We start from the raw sequence: 22,761 nt of genomic DNA on the forward strand, positions 1-22,761 counted from the left end.
TCATTTGAGCCAAGATTATCTTCTTCAACACTTTGATGCAAAAAAGGTGTAAAAATATTAGACTAACCAATCAGAATATGATCGTTTAAAGTTTCTAACACAAAACGTTTCTTTTTGGAAAAAGAATTAAAAATTTTAATTAGTTTTGTTACTGACAAAAAATTGTCTGATTGCAGTGCAATTTCATCCTCTCTGTTATGTCATCCATCGTGGATCGTAATACACCACCCACAATCGATGCGCATTACATGGTATTTGGTCCAGGTCTGACATTATGGAAAATCACAGAAGTGTAATTTAATGAAGAAAAAAAATGAAAATAGAGAGAAAAAAAATAAAATGAAAATGAATGAAAGGAGAAAGCCAGGTTATTGAAAACACTAAAATATATTATAAATTAATTAACTAGAGATTTACAGTTCAAATGACAAAAGTAAAAAACAAATATAAAAAAGCATAAATATAGAGTAATTTTTGGTAGAAGTTAAAAAAGTGAGGTTAAGTAAACATTACGTTGTCAGGTGAATGCTAGCCGTGCACGGTTCGCCTAGCTTAGAGCTCGAGGGAACATTTGGATCGAGCGCCTCCCTGATCACAGACTCTTTGGCATCGCTTGAACACGATTGTGGCGCAGCTTCCGTTGCCGGCTGCTCAATCCCTATTTCGCCATTCTGTGGCTTGTTGAACAACAGATCTACTTGCGGAAACCGCATACGCACCGAATCGATGGTGTCGAGTAAGTTCTTAGCGTCCATTGCCAGGACGTGAGCGGCTGACAGCATAGCTTTTCGGTACTCCGCGTCGAGAGTTGTGTTGCTGTTGTTCTGCGCCAGTTTCATTGCTGAAACCAGCTCGCTCATGTCTTTACTCAAAACTTTGTGGGCTAGTCCGATTTCTTGGTGGACTGAGGTTGGAACGATGGAGACTAAGGCATCGACACTGGAGAGAAGCTGACGCAGCTCCAGACCAACACACTGTACTAACTCTAAATATTGACTAGCTTGAGCTTGTTGAACACCTGAAACGTAAATTAATTAAAAGGCGTCAGTGAGAAATGCATATTTTATGAAAAAAAAATAATAAAGTTTGCTTTTTTCATTTAGAAAAGGGCAGATTAATTTTTTTTCAATTGTGATCATTCCACAAAAACTCAACAGGTTAATTGCGCTGAACACATTTTTGTTTTTATGATCACTTAAAAACATGAATAAGCAATAAGTAGCTCGTCATGGTTAGTTAAAATACGATTCGATGACTGATTTATATTGGACTAAGGGGCTACGCCCGTGACCACTACAAGCCCCTGAAGCAATTTCCGCCTAAGGTATCATACTTTGCACGTTACTTGTAAGATTTTAAAATATGGAGTATGATATGACTGATTCCTAGAAAGATAAATATCAACTGAACATCATTTAGCAGTATGAAACTATCTGTATTGGTCTTTGTAAAACTAATTTATCATAAAGATAGCTCTTTCGTCGCCCAGAAGATAGCTTTATTAGCTCTGCCACAAATTAATAGCACTGCCCAATTAAATCTCTTAATTTATGAAATCAAAATACAAAAATTATTAGAAAGAGGTGAAGCAAAAATAAGTTAAAGTTAGTTCAGGCTCAAATCTTTGATAGTGATGCTTACTGGAGAATAAGCATGGATTACATAAAACCTACAAACAAGGTTCAGGAGTGCAGCTTTCATTTAGTTACCTTGAGATAATGCCATGACTGATTTAACAACGCAGGTGGTACATTCGTAGACTCTATCATTACTTCGGTTGAGGTTAGCAGTCGGAGTCGGTTCCATTTTCTTCACAATTATTATTCGTTCCTTCCGCTTTTGTCTCTCTAACGAATCTCCACACTGTGATAAAGGAGGCGTTGTTAAGCTTGTTTCCCTCCCATCGTTTGAGTCACCATCTGACAAACTGTTTGCAATAGAGAGCCGCTTCTTCTGCAAGTGAAAATAATCCAAAAAATCAATTTTACAATTATAAGCTGCTCTTGGGTAGAGTAATGTTGATTTTATTTGTGTTGGACCTACACTTGTTTCTTTGAGCTTAGACAAAATTTGAGAACTTTCCTTGTGCCTTTGGGTCACCCTTTGTTTGAAGGTCAAAACAGGATCATTCTTGTTGAAAATTAGCCGTTTTACCCCACTTTGCCCTATATTTTCTTGAGAAAAACCAACTTTTCCCCCAATTTCACAGCCAAATTGCTGATGTTTATCTACTTTTGGTTAGTTTTTCAGCGCCAAATTCACAGTCGCCAAATTTTAAGATAAAGTAGGAAACAAAAAGAGAAAAAATTCTTTGTCTGCATCACAGCTTGTCTAGTAATTTTTGGGATTTTCCCGAGTAATTTTTTTCCCCAAATGACACAGGATGATCATCTTTGGTTTTTACTGTTCCAAAAACCATGGTTTGGAGTCTTGAAGAAAGTCTAAAGAGCGCTCTTCCAAGCTACAGAATCAAGTTATTTACTTCATTAAAAAATTTAAAAATATTGCCATTTTTGGTTATCTAATTTTGTCCTTGTGGTTACTATGTAGTTGCAAAAAAACCAGAGAGTAGGCAAATTGAAGTTAATATGAAAGAATGAAGAGAGGGCAAAAAAATAAAGGAAATATGCTCACCAAATTAATCTCTTCCTCAGCCAACCAGCGACTGTCCTCTTCCGATTCTAACTGCTGCTGTTTGAGTCGTTGTTCTAATAACTGAGCTTCAAATTCAACCTCGGAAGTCCCAGGATTGTACAGCAGTCCATCTCCGTACACCGGCTCACTCTGTAATCAATTTAGGAGAGAATTACTCAGAGCTGAGATGTAAATTTTCAGGTCAAATCAATCAAAGTTAGGCGGACATTTATTGAACAAGTACCTCGAGTGTAGTGAAGTTGTTGGAGTAGTACCTTTTGATACTTTAAAATCTTCCAGAAGTCTGCTTACCCTCGTCAATTTGACCCACATTAATTTATTGAAGGAGGGTACCTTTTACCTGGGTGTCAACCTTTAAGAAAGGTAGGCACCATAGGTAAGTTGTAAGGGGTAGGTACTGCCGTGTTTAGAAAAAGCACCATATGAACATTTGAGTATAACCCAACGTTCTCAAGTTGAATGTTTACTTTTGAAAAAACTCATTTGTCTTTTGCCAAGAAGTTTTCAGATAAAATACATTGTATTGCAAACATATTTTCATGATTATTGGTAAATAGGTTTCCTGAAAAGTTCACCTTTTATCAGTGGAAGGTGGTGAAGGTCCAATGTGACTGTGTGTGTATAGACTGATGGTGTTGATCAACCTTTTGAACTCACCCTTGAGAATTAAGAATATCTAAGAATTTCTCACATATTGATAGAACAAATTATTTTTCAAATTATCTGGAGGAAAATTATGAGGAAAAGTATTTTTCAAAAGCCATTGCAACCCTGTTCTGCTGCAAAAGTCATGTTCATGCGACAGGCAACACATCATGTCAGATACAGGCAATAGAAAAACTATCAAGGCAAAATAGGTAAAAATCCAAACGGAGCAAAAACAAATTTTCACCCTGACAGAATCTTAAGTAACTTTAATGTTAATGAAATCATTTAGACCTGAGAGGAGTTCCTACACACCCAGAATGGAAAACTAAGTCACTTGGTATGTGTACAAAAATTGATTCTCTAAAAATACATACTTGACTACCCACAGGAATAAAGACGGAAATACCAAAGATTGACGAAATGTTGGCATGGGTGCTGAGAGGAGTATGTTATTAGTATTTGATGCAAAAAAACACCCACAAATATCAAATTAACACCAGAAATAAAATATGATAGTTTAAAATTCACAATTCAGAGAACGTAGTTTTCAGGAGAGGCAATTTTCTTTGTGGAATCATCTAGATGGTTAATCATGACTCTTGAATTTATCATATGATTGGGCAAAGGGAGTTTGAGGGAAAATGATGAAGATTTGCTAAAAACTGCTGAAATGCAGTGAAAAACTCAATGTTCTATATAGTCAGAGGCTGTAAGTGAAAGAAAACTTGATAAATGGAGGAGCCCATAACTATAAAAAAAAAAAAAAAAAAAAAAAAAAAAAAAAAAAACAAACAAACAACAAGAGGATTTTGCTTTAAAATTGTGCTGAAGCAAGAATTGTAACTTTGCTTCATTAAATGCAGGCTTTGTTCAATCCAGACATAAACACTGTGAACTTGTACACATGCATTGAAGGCCTTGACAGGGCATGTACCTGCCAAAATCATTCCTGAGATATATTGAAGTGCAGAGTGCAGGGAGAACACATCATGGTAGGGGTGTCTCTGTATCTCTGCTGAAATTAATCTATTAAAGGAAAAGCAAATGCATGCATTTTTTTCGAACTACTACTGAATATTCTTTATGATTTTAAAATGTGCTACACAAAAAAGTACCAGGAAAATACAAAATAATTTTCTCTGAAAAATTTAAATTAGCAGCTACAATTCTGAGACACCACAACTGAAAAGAGCCTATCCTGCACACAGCGCCTCAATTGGAATACAATATGCAATTTAGAACTACAATTTCTGGCTCATCCATAAAAATACATATGTGCATGGGGAAACTATCGGGATATACGTTGTTTCTAAACCAAGACCGAAATAGAAAGTTCTGAATTGCAATGTGTAATCCAATTATGACTAAAATTTGGTTTCTAAGTGAGCATACCTTGTATACTAGGTAGGTCTGAAAAATTTCCCCCTTAGAAAGATTAATTTTGTTCACATCACAGTACATTTGTAATATCAAATCCCCCATGATTTTCCAATAGTTTAGTCTGAATTTCTTGTGTTACTTAGGTTAAAAGAACACATGATTCAGCATATATGTAGTCATTTCAGTACTATTGATTTCTGCCACTTATATTTCAGATTAGTGTAAAGGACAAAAATTTATTGTATTATCAGAAGTTTGCCCCCAAATAAACCATGTTTACTTTGTCAAATTTAATGTCCTGTTTCTCAAGTTTTTCCTATAACAAAAAACTCAGACTTTTTTTTGTCATTAAAAAACTTTTACCAACAAAACTAACCAGGTCATTACCTCCTGCCTCTCTCTTTTCAGACTTTAGTTTTTCAAAAAGAATTAGCATTGTAAAAGATCTGATAAGGTTGCTGTTGCGAAGATTTTCTATAAAACATTTTGCAAAAAAATCCATTCAAATGCTGCCACAAAAGACAAGATCAACAAACACAAAAGCACAAAACAAGCTAAAAACAGTCGGCTCATATGATGACGAACAAAAATATGTGCGTATTTAGGGATGGTTTGAAAATTTAGGAGGTATCATAACTGAAGAGCAAACATTGGTTGATAGACATACACACATCTACATGAATCACATTCGGGAGGTGATTAAAATTCATGCGGCAGTTTTAGTAAAAGCTACCAGTCTCAAAACATATGATACAGACTACAGGCACACTTGAATATGTTTCCAAACCTCCTCGAAATCAGAGCCACTAGCTGCATTAAACGACAAAGTCTGAGTTGAGCTACCACCGGGCCCTAGCACAGCGCTAGAAACAGAAAGGTTATCGTTATTCAACGTTGATGTGGAGCTATTAAATCGACCGGACACCAGCTGAGAAGAAAGCTTCCTACCAGCAGCACTTTTCCTTGTGCCCAGCGCTTTGCCTCCGAAATTGCGGGGTAAGGACTTGTTAGAGGCGGAGGAGGATAGCTGGTTCGGGACGAGACGAAGCTCGGAGGAGGATTGGGTGCTGTGGGGGAAGTTTTCCGAAAGGCTACTGCTGAGAGAGTTTAAGCTTAGTATGGAGTTTCTCACAGAGTTCCCACCACCGAGTTTTTCTTTGAAATCTACCGTTAGAGTGTTGAAGGCGGAGGCTGGGGTTGTGTAGACAGATGGGTTCACGCCACGAGCTTCATTCTCCTTCAGGAGATGGACAAGGACTTCCGGGTTTTGAGCAACTATGTACGTTGAGACAGCACCTGGTTGGCTCGACGTTTCGTCATTGATGAGATTCCGTGAGGGTTTTGGAGGGGGTAGACATTCATCTGAATCACCTGTAAAATAATTGATACAATTAAAAGTACAAAAAATAAATTATATAAAATTACAGTAAATGAAAAGTAACATAACAATGGTGAAAGTGCAGAAGTGCGTACTTCGATTTTTGATAGTTTTGAGTTAGCTGCATAAACGTGTTGTTGAAGAATTTGTCTATCTCCCAGCAAAAGACAATAATCGAAAAAAATCGTGAAGTCACCTAAGACCGTAGAACTTTTTCAGCATATCTCGGGCTTAAGTGCAGTAATGCGTATCTTGTTCTGGCCCCATCGATTAAGCGCTCCTCAGCGTTTCCCGTCAACAGTGTATACATCAGCTGCTCAGCTGTTCTTTGTTTTTATTCACTTTCAGGAATTCGCTGTTTTTGAAAAGTTGCTAAATGCTAATCACTCGAGGATCCTCCAGTATCATTTCTTCATAGGTACCTATTACTAGCGGCGCGCAGCGTTCATGTCCATTATTTACTTTTGGGGCCAACGCAATCATGAACAGACAGTTCATCACAATAGTCAGTTGTATTAGAGTCGATCGATTCATACAATGTTTCATCTACCCTATTGGATTAACTAAAGCTTCTAAACAAGTTTTAAGTATAAATAAACTCTATTTTGATCTTAATGATCAAGAGCAGGTTCAAAACGCTACCTGCAGAAATGCGTGTCTCATAATCAAATGTCATATTCCAATCATAAAAAGCTTGATCCGACTGTATGAGATCTAACTAAAGCTTCTGATAAGGAATTGTAAGCATGAAACTCTTGTTTCAGTCTTTAAATGATCAAAATCTGCCAGCAACAGGTTTAAAACAGTAATTGCGAAAATGCGTATTTTAAGATAAAGTGTCAATTCTTAGTGCTGAAAACGCAAATCTCGAAATTTCTGCTGTATTTTCTGAAGGTTCCAGAAATTATTCAAAATGCTGATGTAGTCTGAAAAAGCATCTTATTTTTGCTAACCTTAAAAATTATCACCCTTCTACTGACAATGAGGAGGAATGTAGACAGTTTTTTTACTCTACTGGAAAATCATGTTTTCCGAGATACGCACTTCTGCACTTTCACCATTGATATGTAAAACTATTTCCCAGAGGGTGCACTGTTTATTAAGGAAAAAAAGCATTTCATATGGTTATTTATTTTACACCCATTATGTTAAAAATTTGGAGATAAGTAAATTTCTAAGACGAGACTCCAATGTGTAACAGGAATGATTAAAAATTTAGATATGGAAATATGAGACAGGTTATCTTCTTTAGCAACAATTAAAGATATTTGTCAACTTTAAAATGGGCTACAAAAAACAAACATTCAAACAAAAAAGAAAACTATAAAAACGTTTACTTCAATTGTAGAATTTCAGAATTTGTGCTCTTTTTTCATTTTTTAAAAAAAATATTTCTTTAAGTTTTCGTAATGAAGTTCTAGGGAATATTTTTGAAAAATCAAACAACCATCGCGTGAAATTTTGTTTAGTTATGATGATTGGTCATCTATCAAATAAGTAAAGTATCACAGGAAACCTGCGACTTTGCAAATCAAAATACGTTGTTCCGTAAATTCAATATCGATAGACAGCACTTACTCCATGATTGAATACGCCTATTCCCTCTTCGCATTGAGTCTTGCTGCTGACGTTTTTCTTCTATTAAAATTTCGCTGAAACACATAAAATGGGTAAAAATTGAGAACTTCTCATGTAAGCAGAGAAATCAGTTGTACTCTCAGTATTTCACAGATTACTTTTTCTCACTCCATTTTTCCAGAAAAAGAAGGAGAAAAAGTTATGGATAGTGTGAAATTTACAATGGCACTCCACAAGTTGCAATTCCTTCCAAGTAATTACTGATTAAGAAGAGCACCTTACAATAAAAAACAAGAGAGAGGTGATTTGCATAGAAGTCAGGGCGCTTGTTCTTGATACAGCTTTCAAAGACAGCAATGTTGGGGAAAACTATTCTTTTGGAAAAGGTAATGACAGATATGAAGAGAGAATATAAATCTTGCAGAAAAACAATGAATAAAGTTCACCTTTGATATAAGGTTTAATTAAAAAGAAAATCTTAAATCTTGAAATTCAATTAGATAGGAATTTACGTAAAAGTAATTAACGTTTAGAAGTTAAAGTAAATACATTTTAGGATTTAAAGGGCCGTCTATTAATTACATCATTCAAGTAGGGGGAAGGGGGGAAGGGGGGGTCTGGCGGTGGATGATGGTGGGTGACGTGGAGGGAGGGAGAGGTCACACCAAGGATGATGTAAGCTTTCCTGAAAGCAAAAAGCCTGAAAATCTTGCTTGATTTTTATCAATTTTCTGCATTTTCTCCAAAAAGGGGGGAGGAACACAACATATATGTATTTAATATTCAATAACAGGAAATAATCATGTTTGTAACGCTGTAGACTATATCTATTGATTTCTATCAACTTTCTGCGTTTTCCCCCAAAAAGTGCGGGGAGGGGGGGCGCTAAGGATGACATAATTTTTGGGGGATCTAGCAATGGATGACAGTTTACAGTGGGGAAGGGAGGTCTAAAAATTGAGGAAAATGGGTGATATAATTGATGGACGGCCCCTGATGTAGACAATGTTTGAAATATCTTGTTATTGAATTAATAGATTTAATCCAAAATTACTTCAAACATAAAAATTAAATTTTTAGAAGTTAAAAACGGAAAAACTGTTCCAGAAAATTATACGGAGGTACACAAATTTAAGCTACTAGAAGATACTCAAAAAACATTATTTCGAAGCCTCTAGAACTAGAAGGAAATACTTACTTGAGAACCTGCTTAATCTCTTTAAAGCTGGGCCTTTTGCTTGGCTCGTAGGCCCAACACTGTGACATGAGCGAGTAAAGCCGCGGAGGACAAAGGGGAGGTAGTGGTAGGCGTTCTCCATTTTCTAGTTTGCCAATGACATCATTATTGTTCACACCTTGGAACGGCTTCACACCCAACTTTAGGATTTCCCACATACACACTCCTGTTTAAGAAAAGCATAGAATGATCATTTGAACTTTGGCTGATTGTATTTATTTTAAAAAAACTTGCATCCGCAGCGTGAAAGGCTCTCTTTTTCTCAAAGAGCAGGGGTGAATTTTCTTCTGAGAGCGGTGAAAGTTCTTCAAGTTAAAACGTCAAGGAACCAAAGAAAATTTTTGCTTGAGAAGCTTTTGGTCTAAAGTGTATTACTGGTATAGTTAATATCAGTGTAGCAATGTTTACTCAATGCTGCTGTGCTCAGAGAAAAAGCTGAGTGAGCATTTGAAAGTTCCCAAATTCCCTTAGGTAAAATGTTCATTTTTGAGGAAAGTTGTGAATGTTTTCTTTTGGGATTTTCAGATAATTTAGATCTGGTTGAAAGTAATAACGTTTTAAAAAAAGGAGGAACAATATTCAGAATTTTCCCAGTATGTTTGCTTTTAATTGAAGGAAATCTGGCAACATCTGAGGGCTCCTGAGGCGTTCTTTCTAAGCAGAATGGGTAATGAACATTGACACATACTTCTTCTTGAATATGGTAATGACAATTTGATATTTTATCAGTTACTCAGAATATGAAAGTTTCATAAGTCACTCAGTTTGAAAAATTGGTAAAAAGAAGCTAGCTGAAATCCTCACTCAACAAATATGGGAATCTTCACTCAAAAAATTATTTCATGGACTTCTTGTCCCAATACTTGCTTCGGTTCTCATTTTTTTTTTTTTTTTTTTTTTGATTTCTCAGTTACTACCATAGTGTTTTCTACTTAAGTAGACATATGTCAGCTTGAATTTTCCCTATAAAGAAATTTGTTAAACTAGTTACAACAGAAAAGTTGAAAGATTGAAAAAAATGTGACTCGAGCAGCATTTTATCTTCATGAAAGTTTAACTTGGCCAGCTTTTGATGGATTTCATGTTGGTTGATTAAGATAGCAATAAAAAAATGCAACATCAGTGTCAATAAATAAAAAATTTAGCTTTTTTGTGGCAACAATGCTTGATTATGAGTACTTTTTGAATTACGAGGGCTCACCAAACATCCAAACATCGCTTGCAGTTGTAAAACGGCGAAAGTTAATAGATTCTGGGGCCATCCACTTGATGGGGAGTTTCCCACGACCCGCTTTGTAGTAGCTTTGATCTTCAACCCATCGTGACAGGCCAAAATCAGCCAACTTCACACAACGATGGGAGGAGACTAGAACATTCCTGGCAGCGATATCCCTGGAAAATTGAAATTTTATTAAGTTGGTGGAAATAGAGAAACAAACACATGCATAAAATGACTTAATCATAATCGTCACTATAAATGCAACATCATAAAAAAGCAATGAATACATCTGATGATTCTCACCAGTAGCATTGGAAACGTTACGTTATTGCAATTGTTTGGATTCAATTTGATTGAGTAGAGAATCTCTGATGTGAAATCATGACCACCCCAGTGTAATTTCCACCAATCATTCTAATTTATGTAAATTGGAAAATAAAGGTTTAGCAGATTTTTAAAAACACTCATGCAAAAAAAATGTACCAATAAGTAACCAACAGCAATGGTAGGTATGATGATGTAAACCCGGAAAAGATGCAAATATGTACTCGTAAATGAGACGATCTGCAGGAAAAGAAACCTCTCAGCCCAAGAACTGAACATCAAGAGGACTAAATTAAAACCAAAACTGTTTCTTACAGAAGTGTGTCACTAACTTTTACCCCCCCCCCCCCCCCCCAAAAAAAAAAAAGGATTTAGATTAGGTTGGTTCAGTTCCGTTATGTTACATACAAAAAAAGCAGTTAAATTTTTCATAGTTTATTAATATTTGAATAAAAACGCAAACCTACCTATGAACAAATTTTTTGGACTCAAGATACGAAAGAGCGGTAGACAGTTGGAATGTATAGAGGACTAGAACAGATAGATCTAAAAAATCTTTGTTACTTTGTAAATAAGCACGGAGCTCGCCATGCCTGGCAAGTTCCATTACAATCCAGATTGGATTTTCTGAGCAAACACCGATGAGCTTGATAATGTGGGAGTGATCAAACTGCTGCATGATATCTGGAAAACAGCGAAGTCAACAACTTTGAAATTAGGAAGGCTACTAAAAAATTGGAAAATGTAATTTAAATGAATGTTTAAAAAGAACCAGTCCATTTACAAAAGAGGTTTTGAAATAACCCAAGATTACTACCTAATACATTCTATTGGACTACATGTCCTTTCTTAAAATCTTATCGGTGGCTAGTTACACTCTGCTGAAATGGCATCCAGGATAAAGGGTTTTCTATTGTGTCAATACCATACTTCTTAATGCAGAGAAGATTCTCAATTTGAACTGAGGGTAGAAAATGAGTGAAATACCAAAGTTAGCTTATTTAATGATGTCAATGAAAAGAAATTAATGAATTAAAAATCGCACACTTCCTCGAATCTCCTTCGACCAAAATTCCTTAACTGTTTTGGGCAACAATCTACCTGTAAGATATGCATGAAGAAAAAAAACAAAAAAACATTTCCTTGTAACTACACAAATATTGGCCTCTAAATTCAAAGATTTTTTTTTTCAAAGCCACGACTTCACAAAATTTGATTCTTTCAAACCGTGAGAATATGCATTAGATCGAAGATTAGAACATGATTTCAGTTTTGTCATAATTCTCCATTCATCTTCTTTTAAATATTTTCTCTTCCATTAAAATAAACAGAATACTTTCTATGGTTGATGCGTTCAAATTTTGTTTAACACAAATAGTAACGACAACATTTTGATGTACTCACAAGCCTCTTCGAGAAATCTTTCAGCAGTTGCCAGATCAGCGTCCACTTTGCAGGTTTTAATGGCGACAGGAACACTGTTATCCGGCCGCAACTTGTAGACCCCTTTGTGAACGTCACCGAATTGTCCTTGCCCAATGATTTCTCCCAATTCGATTTTTTCTCGGCTTAGTTCATAATCTCTGCCTGCGCGCAGAAACACACAAGCAAAAAAAGAGGGAAAAAAGGTTAATGGTCAAAAATTTTAAATTGCTTATTTACACCAAGAAAGAGGAAAAATTCTGACGGTTACGAATTCTTCATCTGGAAGAAATGATGGACGTCTCAGCATTGAAATAAATTAGATACACACAATGAAATAGGAATGTCAATTTCACGTTGATTTTTTTCAGACATTCATTTAAAATTGATTCCCCAGCTACTATTGAAATCAAGCAATTTGCATTAGATTTCTGTCAAAATTATCAAAGCTGCAACAATGATGACAAATTAAAAAGATTTATCATCCTTCCGATCTCTAAAATAGAAGGAATATGAAGTTTTGGCCATCAATTATTACATTGTATCAATTAATTGATAAAAGTCAAATTTTTTTTTTCTTTCTTTCTTTGAATAATCGCTATCCCTCCAGAGGTAGTGAAATACAGGGCTTCATTTGCATATCGGCTACATGCTACATGATGAATTAAAAAAAATTGCGGCCCCTTAAATTTTGCAATTGCAGACTAGAGCTTACTTTGCCTGATAGGGAATACAGCCCGTTAGTAATTCAGTTTTCATTTGAAAATTCTGAGTCCACAAACTCAAAGCAAAATTGATATGCGAAAATAAACAACTTCAGCCCTTACTTGTTGGAGTGGAGTAGTCACCTTCCTCATCGCAGATCTCAGCGTAATCCTCAGACAAAACAGCACTTGTCCCATTCTTGACTTTGGTTTTGGCAGCAGCATTTGAAGAGTCTGAAAAACCCCCAAAAAAATGATTAGGAGCGAGAAAAGGAAAAAGTTGAGGTCACTGTCCTGTAAGTCAACTAGATGTCCTTTGACAGCCACGGGAAAAAAAAAAAAAAAAAAAAAAAAAAAAAAAAAAAACTTATTTCACCAGTCAAAAGATGCTACTTACTAAAAAATACTCAAAGTAAATACACAATAAAGTCCAAAACAGTGTAGAAGTAAGAGAAACAAATCTTAAAACACAACATCTGTCTAAACTCGGGATGGCAATTTCCAAAATTTTTTTAGGGAAAAGGATTTCTTAGAAAAATTAATTAGGAAATCAAATCAATTCTTTGCAACTGATTTAAAATCTAAATTTAATTAATTATTAATTGAAAATTTAAATTTAAAGGTTAGAATTAAACAATTTTTGTCCCATTTTGAAAGCGTAGATGGCAAGGCCAAAGTTTTAAGATATTTTATTTTCCAGGTCAAAATTGTTTGCTACCAATTAATAAATTTTATCGATTCTATGCAAAAAATCAAATGGAGGCTTTAAATTAGACTTTAGTCTCAATAATCACCGTTTACAGTTAAAAATTGAAAATATGTGTAATACATAAGTGATGCTCATTAAGAATTTGCAATTTGAAAAGTCCCTACTCCAGGCGCAACATTAAAAATTAAAACAATAAAGCCTGGGATCAATTTTAGGATGAAGCACTGAAATAAATGATTCATCTTATTTGAAAGGAAATCATAGCTTTCACAATAAATTCCTGAGGAAATACAAGGAGAAGTATGTCTTTCAAACCGTTGGGAAGGCCCTAAAATTTTACGATTCGTGACAACCTTCCATGAGCTTGAGCGCAGAAATGCAATTACATGTAACTGGGAGGTTAACTCAAACTCAAGAAACTGTGCTCCAGTAAAATTAGCTTACCTTTCACGCAACAAAGCTGGCAGGGATACTTTTTCCAAATGGCAGCTTGAGTAAAGAGCAGAAAAAAGGCACAAAAATCAAAACTCTATTTATTGCTTGTGACAGTCAACAGGAATACAACCCAGACGAGAAAGGACAATGCCAAATTTTTTTTTTAGCGCAATTACTATCAAGTTGAAGCGGAAAAATTTAATTGGAGTTTTGGGATAATGAAAGGACCACAGAAAAATTACGATTTAAACAGATTTCCAACTTGACAGCAATTGTCTTCTCGAGGTTTAACCATAATATATTTTTGACAGTTAAGTCCCCTTTCCTGAAAACAGTCAAACACCTAATTTTCGAAATTGAGTCAATCCTGGAAAATTATATGTGCCTTCAAGACATTCTAATCGAAGGCCAAAATAAGTACTTAACAAGAAGAACTCCCAGAGAGAAGGAGAAGGGCCTGAATTTACGTTTTTTGAAATTTGAAAAGTTCTACTGATGAAAATGAGTTGCATAAGCACTATACCACCGTTAAAGATTTCCACCAAGAGGCACTAATTAGAGCGGGCAACGTAATCTTTGGGATCACTTCATCTAGTTGGACATCGCTGATTTGCTTCCAGTAATATCCTTGCTGTTCTGCAACTCAACAATTTTTCATGTGTACTTAGCCCCTGTTTAAAAACTAATTATTAAAACTCAAAACGTCCCCTGCCTTCTTACTGTATTTGTCAGTGTGTGCCTTAAGAGTTTTGTGTGTTTACCTTTTAAGTTCCAGAGCGAAGTATCACTATTTGTGTAAAATCTAAAATATCCGTCGACTAGATGAGCTAAACTTTCAGCGACCTCCAAAGAAGGGCATGTCACAGTCAGTGTTTCAGGAGCGCCCGTTACCCGTAGTTGGAGGAGTGTCTTCCGATGAGGTTCACAATCAGTTACCAAGGTGCTTAGACTTTCGACAGCATCGAAATCAGCCATTTTCTGAGGCTGAAAAAAATTAATTGAAAATATACTTAATTGAGAGTCAATTGCAAGATAAGAGACTGGATTATGAGAGTTTTAGACACATCTCCATTACCTCCTTACCGATTGTCTTTTCTTTGTAAGTTAAATGGGAACAAAAAAAATGCTACCAAATAATTAAGCAAGTTATAAATTAGACAGATTTTGAAATGGGCTCTCTGTATCCACCAGAGTTTGGGAAACTGATCTCTTCCAAGTTTTTGCCAAAGAAGTAGATCCTTAGGTCTCATTCACTGAAATAATTTCTGACTGTTGACGGTGCTTTCCTTGTGCTGCTTCCGTTCTCATTTTGCTTTTTACAATCTTTTGTCTACCATTCCGTAAAATTCAAAGATATTTTCATGTCTATTGAGTTAATTTTTGCTGAGGTTATAGCTCAAATTTTAAGTAAACCTTAATGTTAGACTTAAGTTAAAAGTTTACTCACAACAGTAGCCTTATGGGAAATATATGAGATTCCAATATCCGGTCCAATGACTAACTCCACTGGGAAAGACCACCCAGACTGAAAAAGAAAAGAAAAAGTTGTTACAATCTTTATTTTTCAATACCTGCTTGGGTGCTTCCATCACCTAAGACCATTCACATAAAAGAGAACCTATGTCCACAAAAACATTGAGTTGCTGCTATCAGAGCATTGAGGAGTGCTCTACAAACATTTTGCTTACAAAAAATGCTGTAAGATTACACATTTTGTTTCAAACATGTGACTCGTTTCCGTTCAGTTTTGATCAAATCCAATTGGGCGACTGGTGACGTATTCTTCAGGAAACTACCAGGATTTTTTCCGTCAATAACTCAAATTTAAATTTTGCGACTGATTGAAAAAAACATTCTACCACATTACTTACTTTCCCATAATAAGGCCTCTTTTCCTAAGAACTGTCACAACTCAAGCTAAAAGAGAACAACTGACTACTTGCCTGAGCATTTGACAAAGTACCTCATTCAAATATCGGGCAGTGAAAATTTCATAATGGAAGAGGAATGAATTTCCAGGCAGAACAAAGATTGGGAGGAATTTGACTTACCCCCAGCGTGCAATGGAATTTTTCGTAGTCAAATCTGTTAAGAGATTTCAAGAGTTGGAGAAACTTGCAGAGACTTTCTTTTTCAGGTAATTGTATTGCTTTCTTCAACTGATGCTTGATCGTTTGTTTCAGGGTTTTTGGTTTGATCTGATCGATAACGCTCAGCGGTAGGAACTTCTGAAGACCGACCTTAAAAAAGAAAAACAGAGTTCTTAAAGGGAAGAGCCTCAATTGTCCTTTCTATATATTTTGATTCACCACTGTTAAATTGAGATGTGTGATAAGATTTATTCGGAACTACATCTGAGCTTTCACAGATGTCTTTGGGGTACAGTAAGATCTTAATTTATCAAATTGCGATTTTACAGATTCTATGATTTAACGAATTGATCTTCCAGTCCCTTAAAGAGCTTCAAGCTAATTTGAATTCACCAATTCTGCAATTTGACGCATCAACTTGTCAGTCCCTCGAAATTCCATAGATCGAGGTCTTACTGTGATACTCTTTGGTGACCATCTATGAACGATCACATTTGAACGCGCGCCCTAACATTTGGGGCTCAGGATGAGTAGAACCATACAAGAAAGGGATTTTAAAAGAAAAGACTGTAATTCCATAGCAAAGAATTCGATGATTTTGGTTTGTTTGAAGAATGTTATCATTCCACCGGCAACAAGTCGGTTTACTAAAATTTCATGGGAAATTTTGGGTAAAGAACGAAAAAAAAGAATGAAAAGAAAAAACACTTATTCATCTTAGGATTCTCTCCTTGAAAAATTTTCAATGTTGCTCCTGGCTGCAATTGCTCAGACCAGATTCTCGATGGAAAGTTATTCAGGAGGCGAAAATATAGTTGAACAAAATTTTAAAATGAAAGCTAAAAAAAGAGTGCTTCCTTAATTTTAAGAGCCTTAAAAGATGACATTCTTAAAATGCAGTGGGAGATGTGGTTTTTGGGCAGACGAGAAAACAGTTTTTGGGCTGACAAGGAAACAGAGAGAGCAATGGTTAAATTCATAAACCACAAATTAAAATTAAAACCAAATTTCAAAATCAAATTTTAAAATTTCCTTGCGTATTTCATCTTTTACATGGAAAACGAATGAACATTCTGGCCTTAAATTTTTAGAGGCTGATCACTGAGTGAGGAAGAAAAATCGAAGAAACTTAAACGCCATGATGGTTATTGGTATACCTTTTAAAAAATTGGACATGCATGGACATTTTTAAACATCACGATCAAGACACAAGGTTTCAGAGGCTATCCATCGAGAGGCATTAAAATTTTTTTAGGGGGAAAGACTTAAAAATTATCAATAAAAACTTTGATTAGATGAAGAGGAACAGTTAATAAATACTTAGATGTATCTCACCTCTTTTTCTAAATGATCTAAACTAATTTTTTTGTCCAGTTTATCTTTAAAAAAGTATCTAATTTTAAGACAGCACAGCTGAATAGCCACTTCATGATCAATATTCGCACCAATAGTATCTGAAGGGTATTCTTTCTGAACCTGTAACAAGAGAAAAATAAAGATTTGTCATCAGATCATACTAAAACCTACAAAGAGAAGAACGAAAAGAAATCAGGAATAGGTCTGTTTCACACGAAAGATACAGTCAACTGAATAGAATTTTGGTGAGCAAGGTTGTATGAAAATCACGTTGAGCAGAAATATATAGAATCTACTCCTGAATGCATAATTTGGTAACTGGATTGTTGTGGTTCCAAATCATTTGACACAGAGAGCAGGATTTTTGTGCAATGAGTCACTAAATCTACCAAGTGAGTAGATTACAAGGTAATTTATAGCACATTTTTGGAGGCAAAATCCCGAGCGAGCCCACCTTTAAAAAGTCCCAAGACTCGGAGGAATTTCAAACGCACCAAAATGGCAGAAAAATAATGGAATTTAGTCTAATGAAAGTGATATACTACAGCAATCAAATCGCTATCTCCTCTCACTTTCCACTGATTTTTGTGAAAATAAAACATATTTCATTGTAGAGTTGTTGTTACCTGCCAATAACTTGTTTGAGATTCAATTCTTTGATTCTGAAGATTAAGTTCCTACTGTCCTATTGTTTTCACATAGAAACTCATGCTCGCTTCTGATTGGTGCCGGATGACATCATTTAGTTCAGCTAGAAACCGGGGTGATTTAAATTTGCAGAAAAGTTGCACTCTTTGAACTGTGTCTATGTCGGTTTCTAGGTTATTTTTTGCATTTTTAATGTGCACATGCACTAGGTGTCATTTAACTTCAGAAAAATGTATTCGCAAGTCAAAATTCATTCATGGTTTTGTGACCTATTGTAAAGACGGATGGCTAAAATACCTGTATAAGTCTTATAAGCCTGTATGAGTTTGTATCATTCCTGATTGACATGGGGTTTTGAGTAGGGAAACTTGCAAAAAGAGAGCAACTCTTGATAAAGAAACAGTGAACACTTACTTCGTGAAAGAACAGCATAAAGGTAACTTTGTCTTTGTCATAGAGTTGACCTAAATCTTGAGGTAGGAACCTGATCCTTAACTCAAATTTCCAATTACTGAATTTATGCTTTGCTTCACACTTTTCCAGCACCTAAGTTGGAAAAATTGTAAATACATTAAGACAAGAACACATAAAGCAGCATAGTAGGTATTTAAAAGATGCTGTGCTACAATGATGAAAATTCATTTTTGGAAAAAAAAAACCAAATATATAATTGTTTCAAAAAATAATTTTGTAAATCTGCTAGGGTGCTATTTTTAAACAAGCGCCGGAGACTTATCGCCCCTACAGGGGCTTGACACAATTTATGCACAAATCTTTGACTGTCAATTACACAAAGGTCCTTATTTCAGGTAGGTAATAAAGAAAGGTTTGATTGAAAAATCAGAATTGGACTTTCCAATTATAATATCTTGATAAATAAGTTGCAACCAGTTCGGTTCATTTTTCTGCCAACAAAAGGTACAAACTTCCATTTTGAGCTCTCATCATAGCAGATTAGACTTCTTTTAATGTTTTTTTTCTTTTCTTTTTTTACTACGCTTTTTAAACCGTTAGTTTCAGACTGTCATTGACCCCATTTGGTTTCACATTTATGACAATTATTCATATCAAAAAGTTTGTGAAATACTCCTACAAGCATGCTGCCATGCTAAGGAAAAACGTCGTATGAACATTCAAGAGTTGCCAAATTTCTTCTCAGAAAACTGTTGTTTTTGAAGAACATTATGATACTTTTCCTAAAAATTTTCAGGAGCTTTACATGACATTGCCAACAAAATTATCTGAAAAATTGAAGGAAAAATATTTACTAATTTTCCTGACAATTTATAATTTACCAAAGGAAATGTGGCAACACCTGAGGGTTCATACAGCGTTTTTTCTTAGAACGGCAGCACAGGTACCATTCCTGATTTTAGTTTCTCTTTGAGAAGGTCTCCTTCCCCATGGAACTTGGGGACAAAAATTGTACTGAAATAACTTTAAAATGCTTTCAGCTAAGAGTAAAGGTTTAAATACCTGTCTGAAAGTGATATCTGGATGAAGCCAAAATTTCTGCTTGGATTGCGGCTCAAGGAGGAGAATTGCATAACAACGATGATAAGTTACTCCAAGGCGATTAGTAATCAGCGTAATAGTGCCCTGTAAAAAATTAAGAGAACCATGAGTATGATTACTGTAGCTAGGATGTTTTTGAAATGTTTAGCAATTTCTAGCTGCTTAGGTTCATGCAAAAGTTATTTCTCCCTTGAGAAACGACACGATTTGGCTTTGATTATGATTTGAATACATTTAGGCCAACGGAGTATATTTGCATTGGATGTAGTAAACAAAGACATGTGCTCAATAGTTTAGTGGGAAAGTGGAAGATTACAAGAGGCTAAAAAGTGGGCATGAACCAAAAAATAATTAATTTATTCATACAAAAGCATAAAGCAATGATACTAACAAATGAGTGAATTTTCATTTGAGGGTGCATTACGCAACACAGGTCTACCTGCACTGCAATTGCAGAAAAAATTCTTGATCCGCTTTTGGTTGTGTCACATTTTTTTAAATCTAACATAGTAGATGGAGTTTTTTCTTTGCATTTATGAGCTAAATTAAGGAAAGATAATCTGTAGTATCTAAAACTCTTAAGGACAGTTGCTTCCAGTGTTGGCACTTATTGAAAAAATTTAAAGAGAGAAGAGAGCTTTCGTTAGATGTAGAGCCAAAAGCACATTTGATTTTTACTGTGCATCTGTTTCAGTGACTATTATTCTTCCTCTCACAGAAAATTTAGCTCTCAGTTTTTGGTATGCTCCTTTTTTCTTAAATTCCAGCTGCTTTAAATAAGGAGGAGCGTTGTGGTTTGAATTATGCTATATTGGGCTAAAACCAAAGCTTACCTTGATGTCTAAGTCATCATTCCATTTGATATACTGAAATTCTCCGCTTGGAAGATCTATTTTGATAGTAGCTGGTGGTTTTTCCGACGTTACGGCGGCCATTGGAGTTGGTACACTTGGTACAGTGACCTTTGAGGAAATACCACATTTAAAATCCATTTCTGTTTTCTCATGGCTAGAGCAATTAGAAAAGACAAAAATTAAAGCATGTAGAGCAAATTAAGCTGTCATTTTTCAAATTGAAGTAGAAGATAGCTACAGTGGTTCGGTTCTTACAAACTCTTTGTGGAAATAATCCGCTCCAATTAAAGAAAAAATAATAACATTCCAAACTTGAAATGTACGGCATGAAAATGGGGATAGGAATAGAGATGGTAAGTTTGGATTGAAGCTCTTGCAAAAAGTACTCCCAGCGACATACTTGTAGCCCTGACTGTGGCCACCCTCTCATTTTTTCATTTTGAGGTGACTGCCCAAGGACTACAGGACCTTCATGCTTGAAAGAAAACTTGGACTACAGTTTGCAATCGAGAGGTAGAATTTCTAGCTGTAAAAGCACTTATCTTTATAAGGAAACTAATGGTATATACATTGTTTCTACAAGGAGCCGCAAATAGCAGTTCCTTACGGCAAAATGGAGTCTAATTTTACGGATGGAAATTTTTGTCAAGTTGGGTCAAAAACTTGGGATTTCAGTTTTTAACATGAGTTAGGTACTTCTTGATACCTATCCTAGGGAACAAAGTAAGACCTCAATTTATCGGATTGAGATTTAAAAGATCAATCCTTCGGTCTTTTCAATGGCTTCGAGCTATTCAAATTAACGAATTCATTAATCTAACATATCGATTCGTCAGTCCCATAAAATCCCATAAATTGAGGTTTTACTGTATATTGAAGTGGTTTTCTTCAGTTTTGTGCCGCTAAAGAAGTGTAATTTGCATTTTCGTCTGAGAAAGTTTGGTCTTACACAGGAAAAATTTAAACTTTAAGTAATTGGATTTTTCTCCAAGCTCAACACTGGCATTATTTGGAGTGTAGGTAACAAATTAGTAGAAAGTTCCTTACCATTGTCACTGGAGTAACAGCGAAGAGAGACCTGGGAGCTTGACACCATTGATTTTTGTCATAGTGAATGTAGCTTCAGTTCCATTCTGAAAAACAAACAAAGCGTGTTAAAAGCGTACACTTCATGAAAGGGTGAAAATTTCCAACAACACTTCCTGTCATACTTTATTTTTTCAATGGAAAACTACTAATTGTAAGTTCTTGAAAACTCCCATGACTTTTCTTCTCCGCACAATGAAAACTCATTGAAAATTTCAAGGAATGCTAATTATTTGTTCTCTATTAAAAAATTAAATGGAAGGGGAGATTTGTATACACCGCAAACGAGATGCGTGGTCTGCCAGTCTCACCATCGATATGTTCTTGGGAATTAAGAGAAATCAGAAAATACCTGATGTTAGCCAACTATGAAAAGTCAAGCTTTGCCAGTTTTCCAAAGAAAAATTAAAGAATGACAGGAAGTCTGCAACATCATAAATGGAGCAACATGGTTTTGCACTTTGACCATCGATATCCTTTAACAGTGACTCGGTAGAAACCTTGTCGCCCCATCTGGAGGAAGGAACTGAAGCTCTAAATGTACTATAGGGAATGTTTTCATGAAGTTGACAAGACCGAGTAGATGTTAGCTGAACTTTATGGAGTCAAATTCATGATCTAAACAGAAACAGAGGATCCAGACCGTTTCTTATGGACTCATACTATCCATTGAGAAACGTTCCTACTGTTCATATTGACAATATCCTTGCAACTGCATGAGCTAAGACTTAATGCCAGAGCAGCAAGAACTGCGCATTTGAAATGAACAGGGAAGCACATGCAGTATCTAATAAACCTGAAAGTATTGAGGTGAAATAACGACAAAGTATAGGATGATGGGGGGTAAACAAAGCCTGCAAGTTGAGCTGAACTTGGAAAAGTACAACTTTGAACCGGGCTTACCTGATCATTGTACGGAGTAAACCAACCTGAAGCTGAAACAGATTTCACTAGGGTCAGAGATTTACTTGAGAACCAAAAAACTTAGATCGTTTCAAGAAACAAGCCAAGGGACCCACATCAAAGGAGGGTGAACCAAATTTTGAAATCATTGAGCAAATAGCGGATAGGAGTGTGTGCTTGTGTGGTTTGTTGCTACCGTATTGTCGGACAAAATTAGGATAAAAGCTCAAGAATACTTACGATGAAACAAATATCATGTGTTTTTCCCGATAGGAGTCAGAATCACACTAAACAGGAGGCAATCGGCTGGACTGAGTGGGCCGAAGAATAACAAGTTGAATTCTCAAAAGAACCACTGTAAGTAAATTAAAGCCGATAGGAAATTGTGGGGAAAAATCAGTACCAAAACCACAGATACAGCAAAAGACTACCGCGGGTGCACTTTAGAATAAAAAGCTTGATTTGATGAAATCACTAAAATTGTCATGATAATTATGAAAAAGTAAGAGAGGTGGAGGGTGAGGGTGACCAACGGGTGACCATACCTACAGTCCCAGCACTACGTCACAATTTCCGACCCCTTCTTTCCCTCCCTTTTACATTTCCAAACTACTTGCGTT

The 22,761-nt window shown here is 35.6% G+C and overlaps 1 protein-coding gene across 2 annotated transcripts; it reads right to left on the minus strand.

The window, feature by feature from the left end:
• Positions 1-368: 368 nt before the first annotated feature.
• Fak (protein tyrosine kinase 2 Fak) lies at positions 369-22,674 on the minus strand. 2 transcript variants are annotated; one of them, XM_019055810.2, is made up of 20 exons: positions 22,382-22,674; positions 21,200-21,285; positions 20,132-20,306; positions 19,260-19,382; positions 18,198-18,329; positions 17,115-17,255; positions 15,741-15,929; positions 15,137-15,214; positions 14,451-14,673; positions 13,699-13,743; positions 12,669-12,779; positions 11,824-12,006; positions 10,887-11,103; positions 10,078-10,268; positions 8,838-9,042; positions 7,640-7,713; positions 5,852-6,054; positions 2,635-2,784; positions 1,710-1,953; positions 369-1,018 (listed from the first exon to the last, which is right to left on the minus strand). In XM_019055810.2, the coding sequence occupies exons 3-20, from the start codon at positions 20,288-20,290 to the stop codon at positions 510-512; spliced, it is 3,177 nt and encodes a 1,058-aa protein (XP_018911355.2). In that variant the 5' UTR covers positions 20,291-20,306; positions 21,200-21,285; positions 22,382-22,674; the 3' UTR covers positions 369-509. The 2 variants fall into 2 exon arrangements, with proteins under 2 accessions (XP_018911355.2, XP_018911356.2); XM_019055811.2 differs by lacking the exon at positions 13,699-13,743 and having other exon boundaries at positions 22,382-22,673.
• Positions 22,675-22,761: the final 87 nt, after the last annotated feature.

This window comes from Bemisia tabaci, chromosome 2 (assembly GCF_918797505.1).
Source record: "Bemisia tabaci chromosome 2, PGI_BMITA_v3".
In the NCBI taxonomy this organism is placed as follows: domain Eukaryota; kingdom Metazoa; phylum Arthropoda; class Insecta; order Hemiptera; family Aleyrodidae; genus Bemisia; species Bemisia tabaci.

What these genes read in the sequence shown, in the direction of transcription:
- Fak (XM_019055810.2), bottom strand. Translation starts at nt 20,290, where the DNA reads ATGGATTTTAAATGTGGTATTTCCTCAAAGGTCACTGTACCAAGTGTA. An exon ending in TGACTACTCCACTCCAACAA is followed by an intron (nt 12,007 to 12,668) that starts GTAAGGGCTGAA and finishes TTCTGCGCGCAG; the next exon opens with GCAGAGATTATGAACTAAGC. An exon ending in AGTCATGGCATTATCTCAAG is followed by an intron (nt 1,019 to 1,709) that starts GTAACTAAATGA and finishes TTTACGTTTCAG; the next exon opens with GTGTTCAACAAGCTCAAGCT.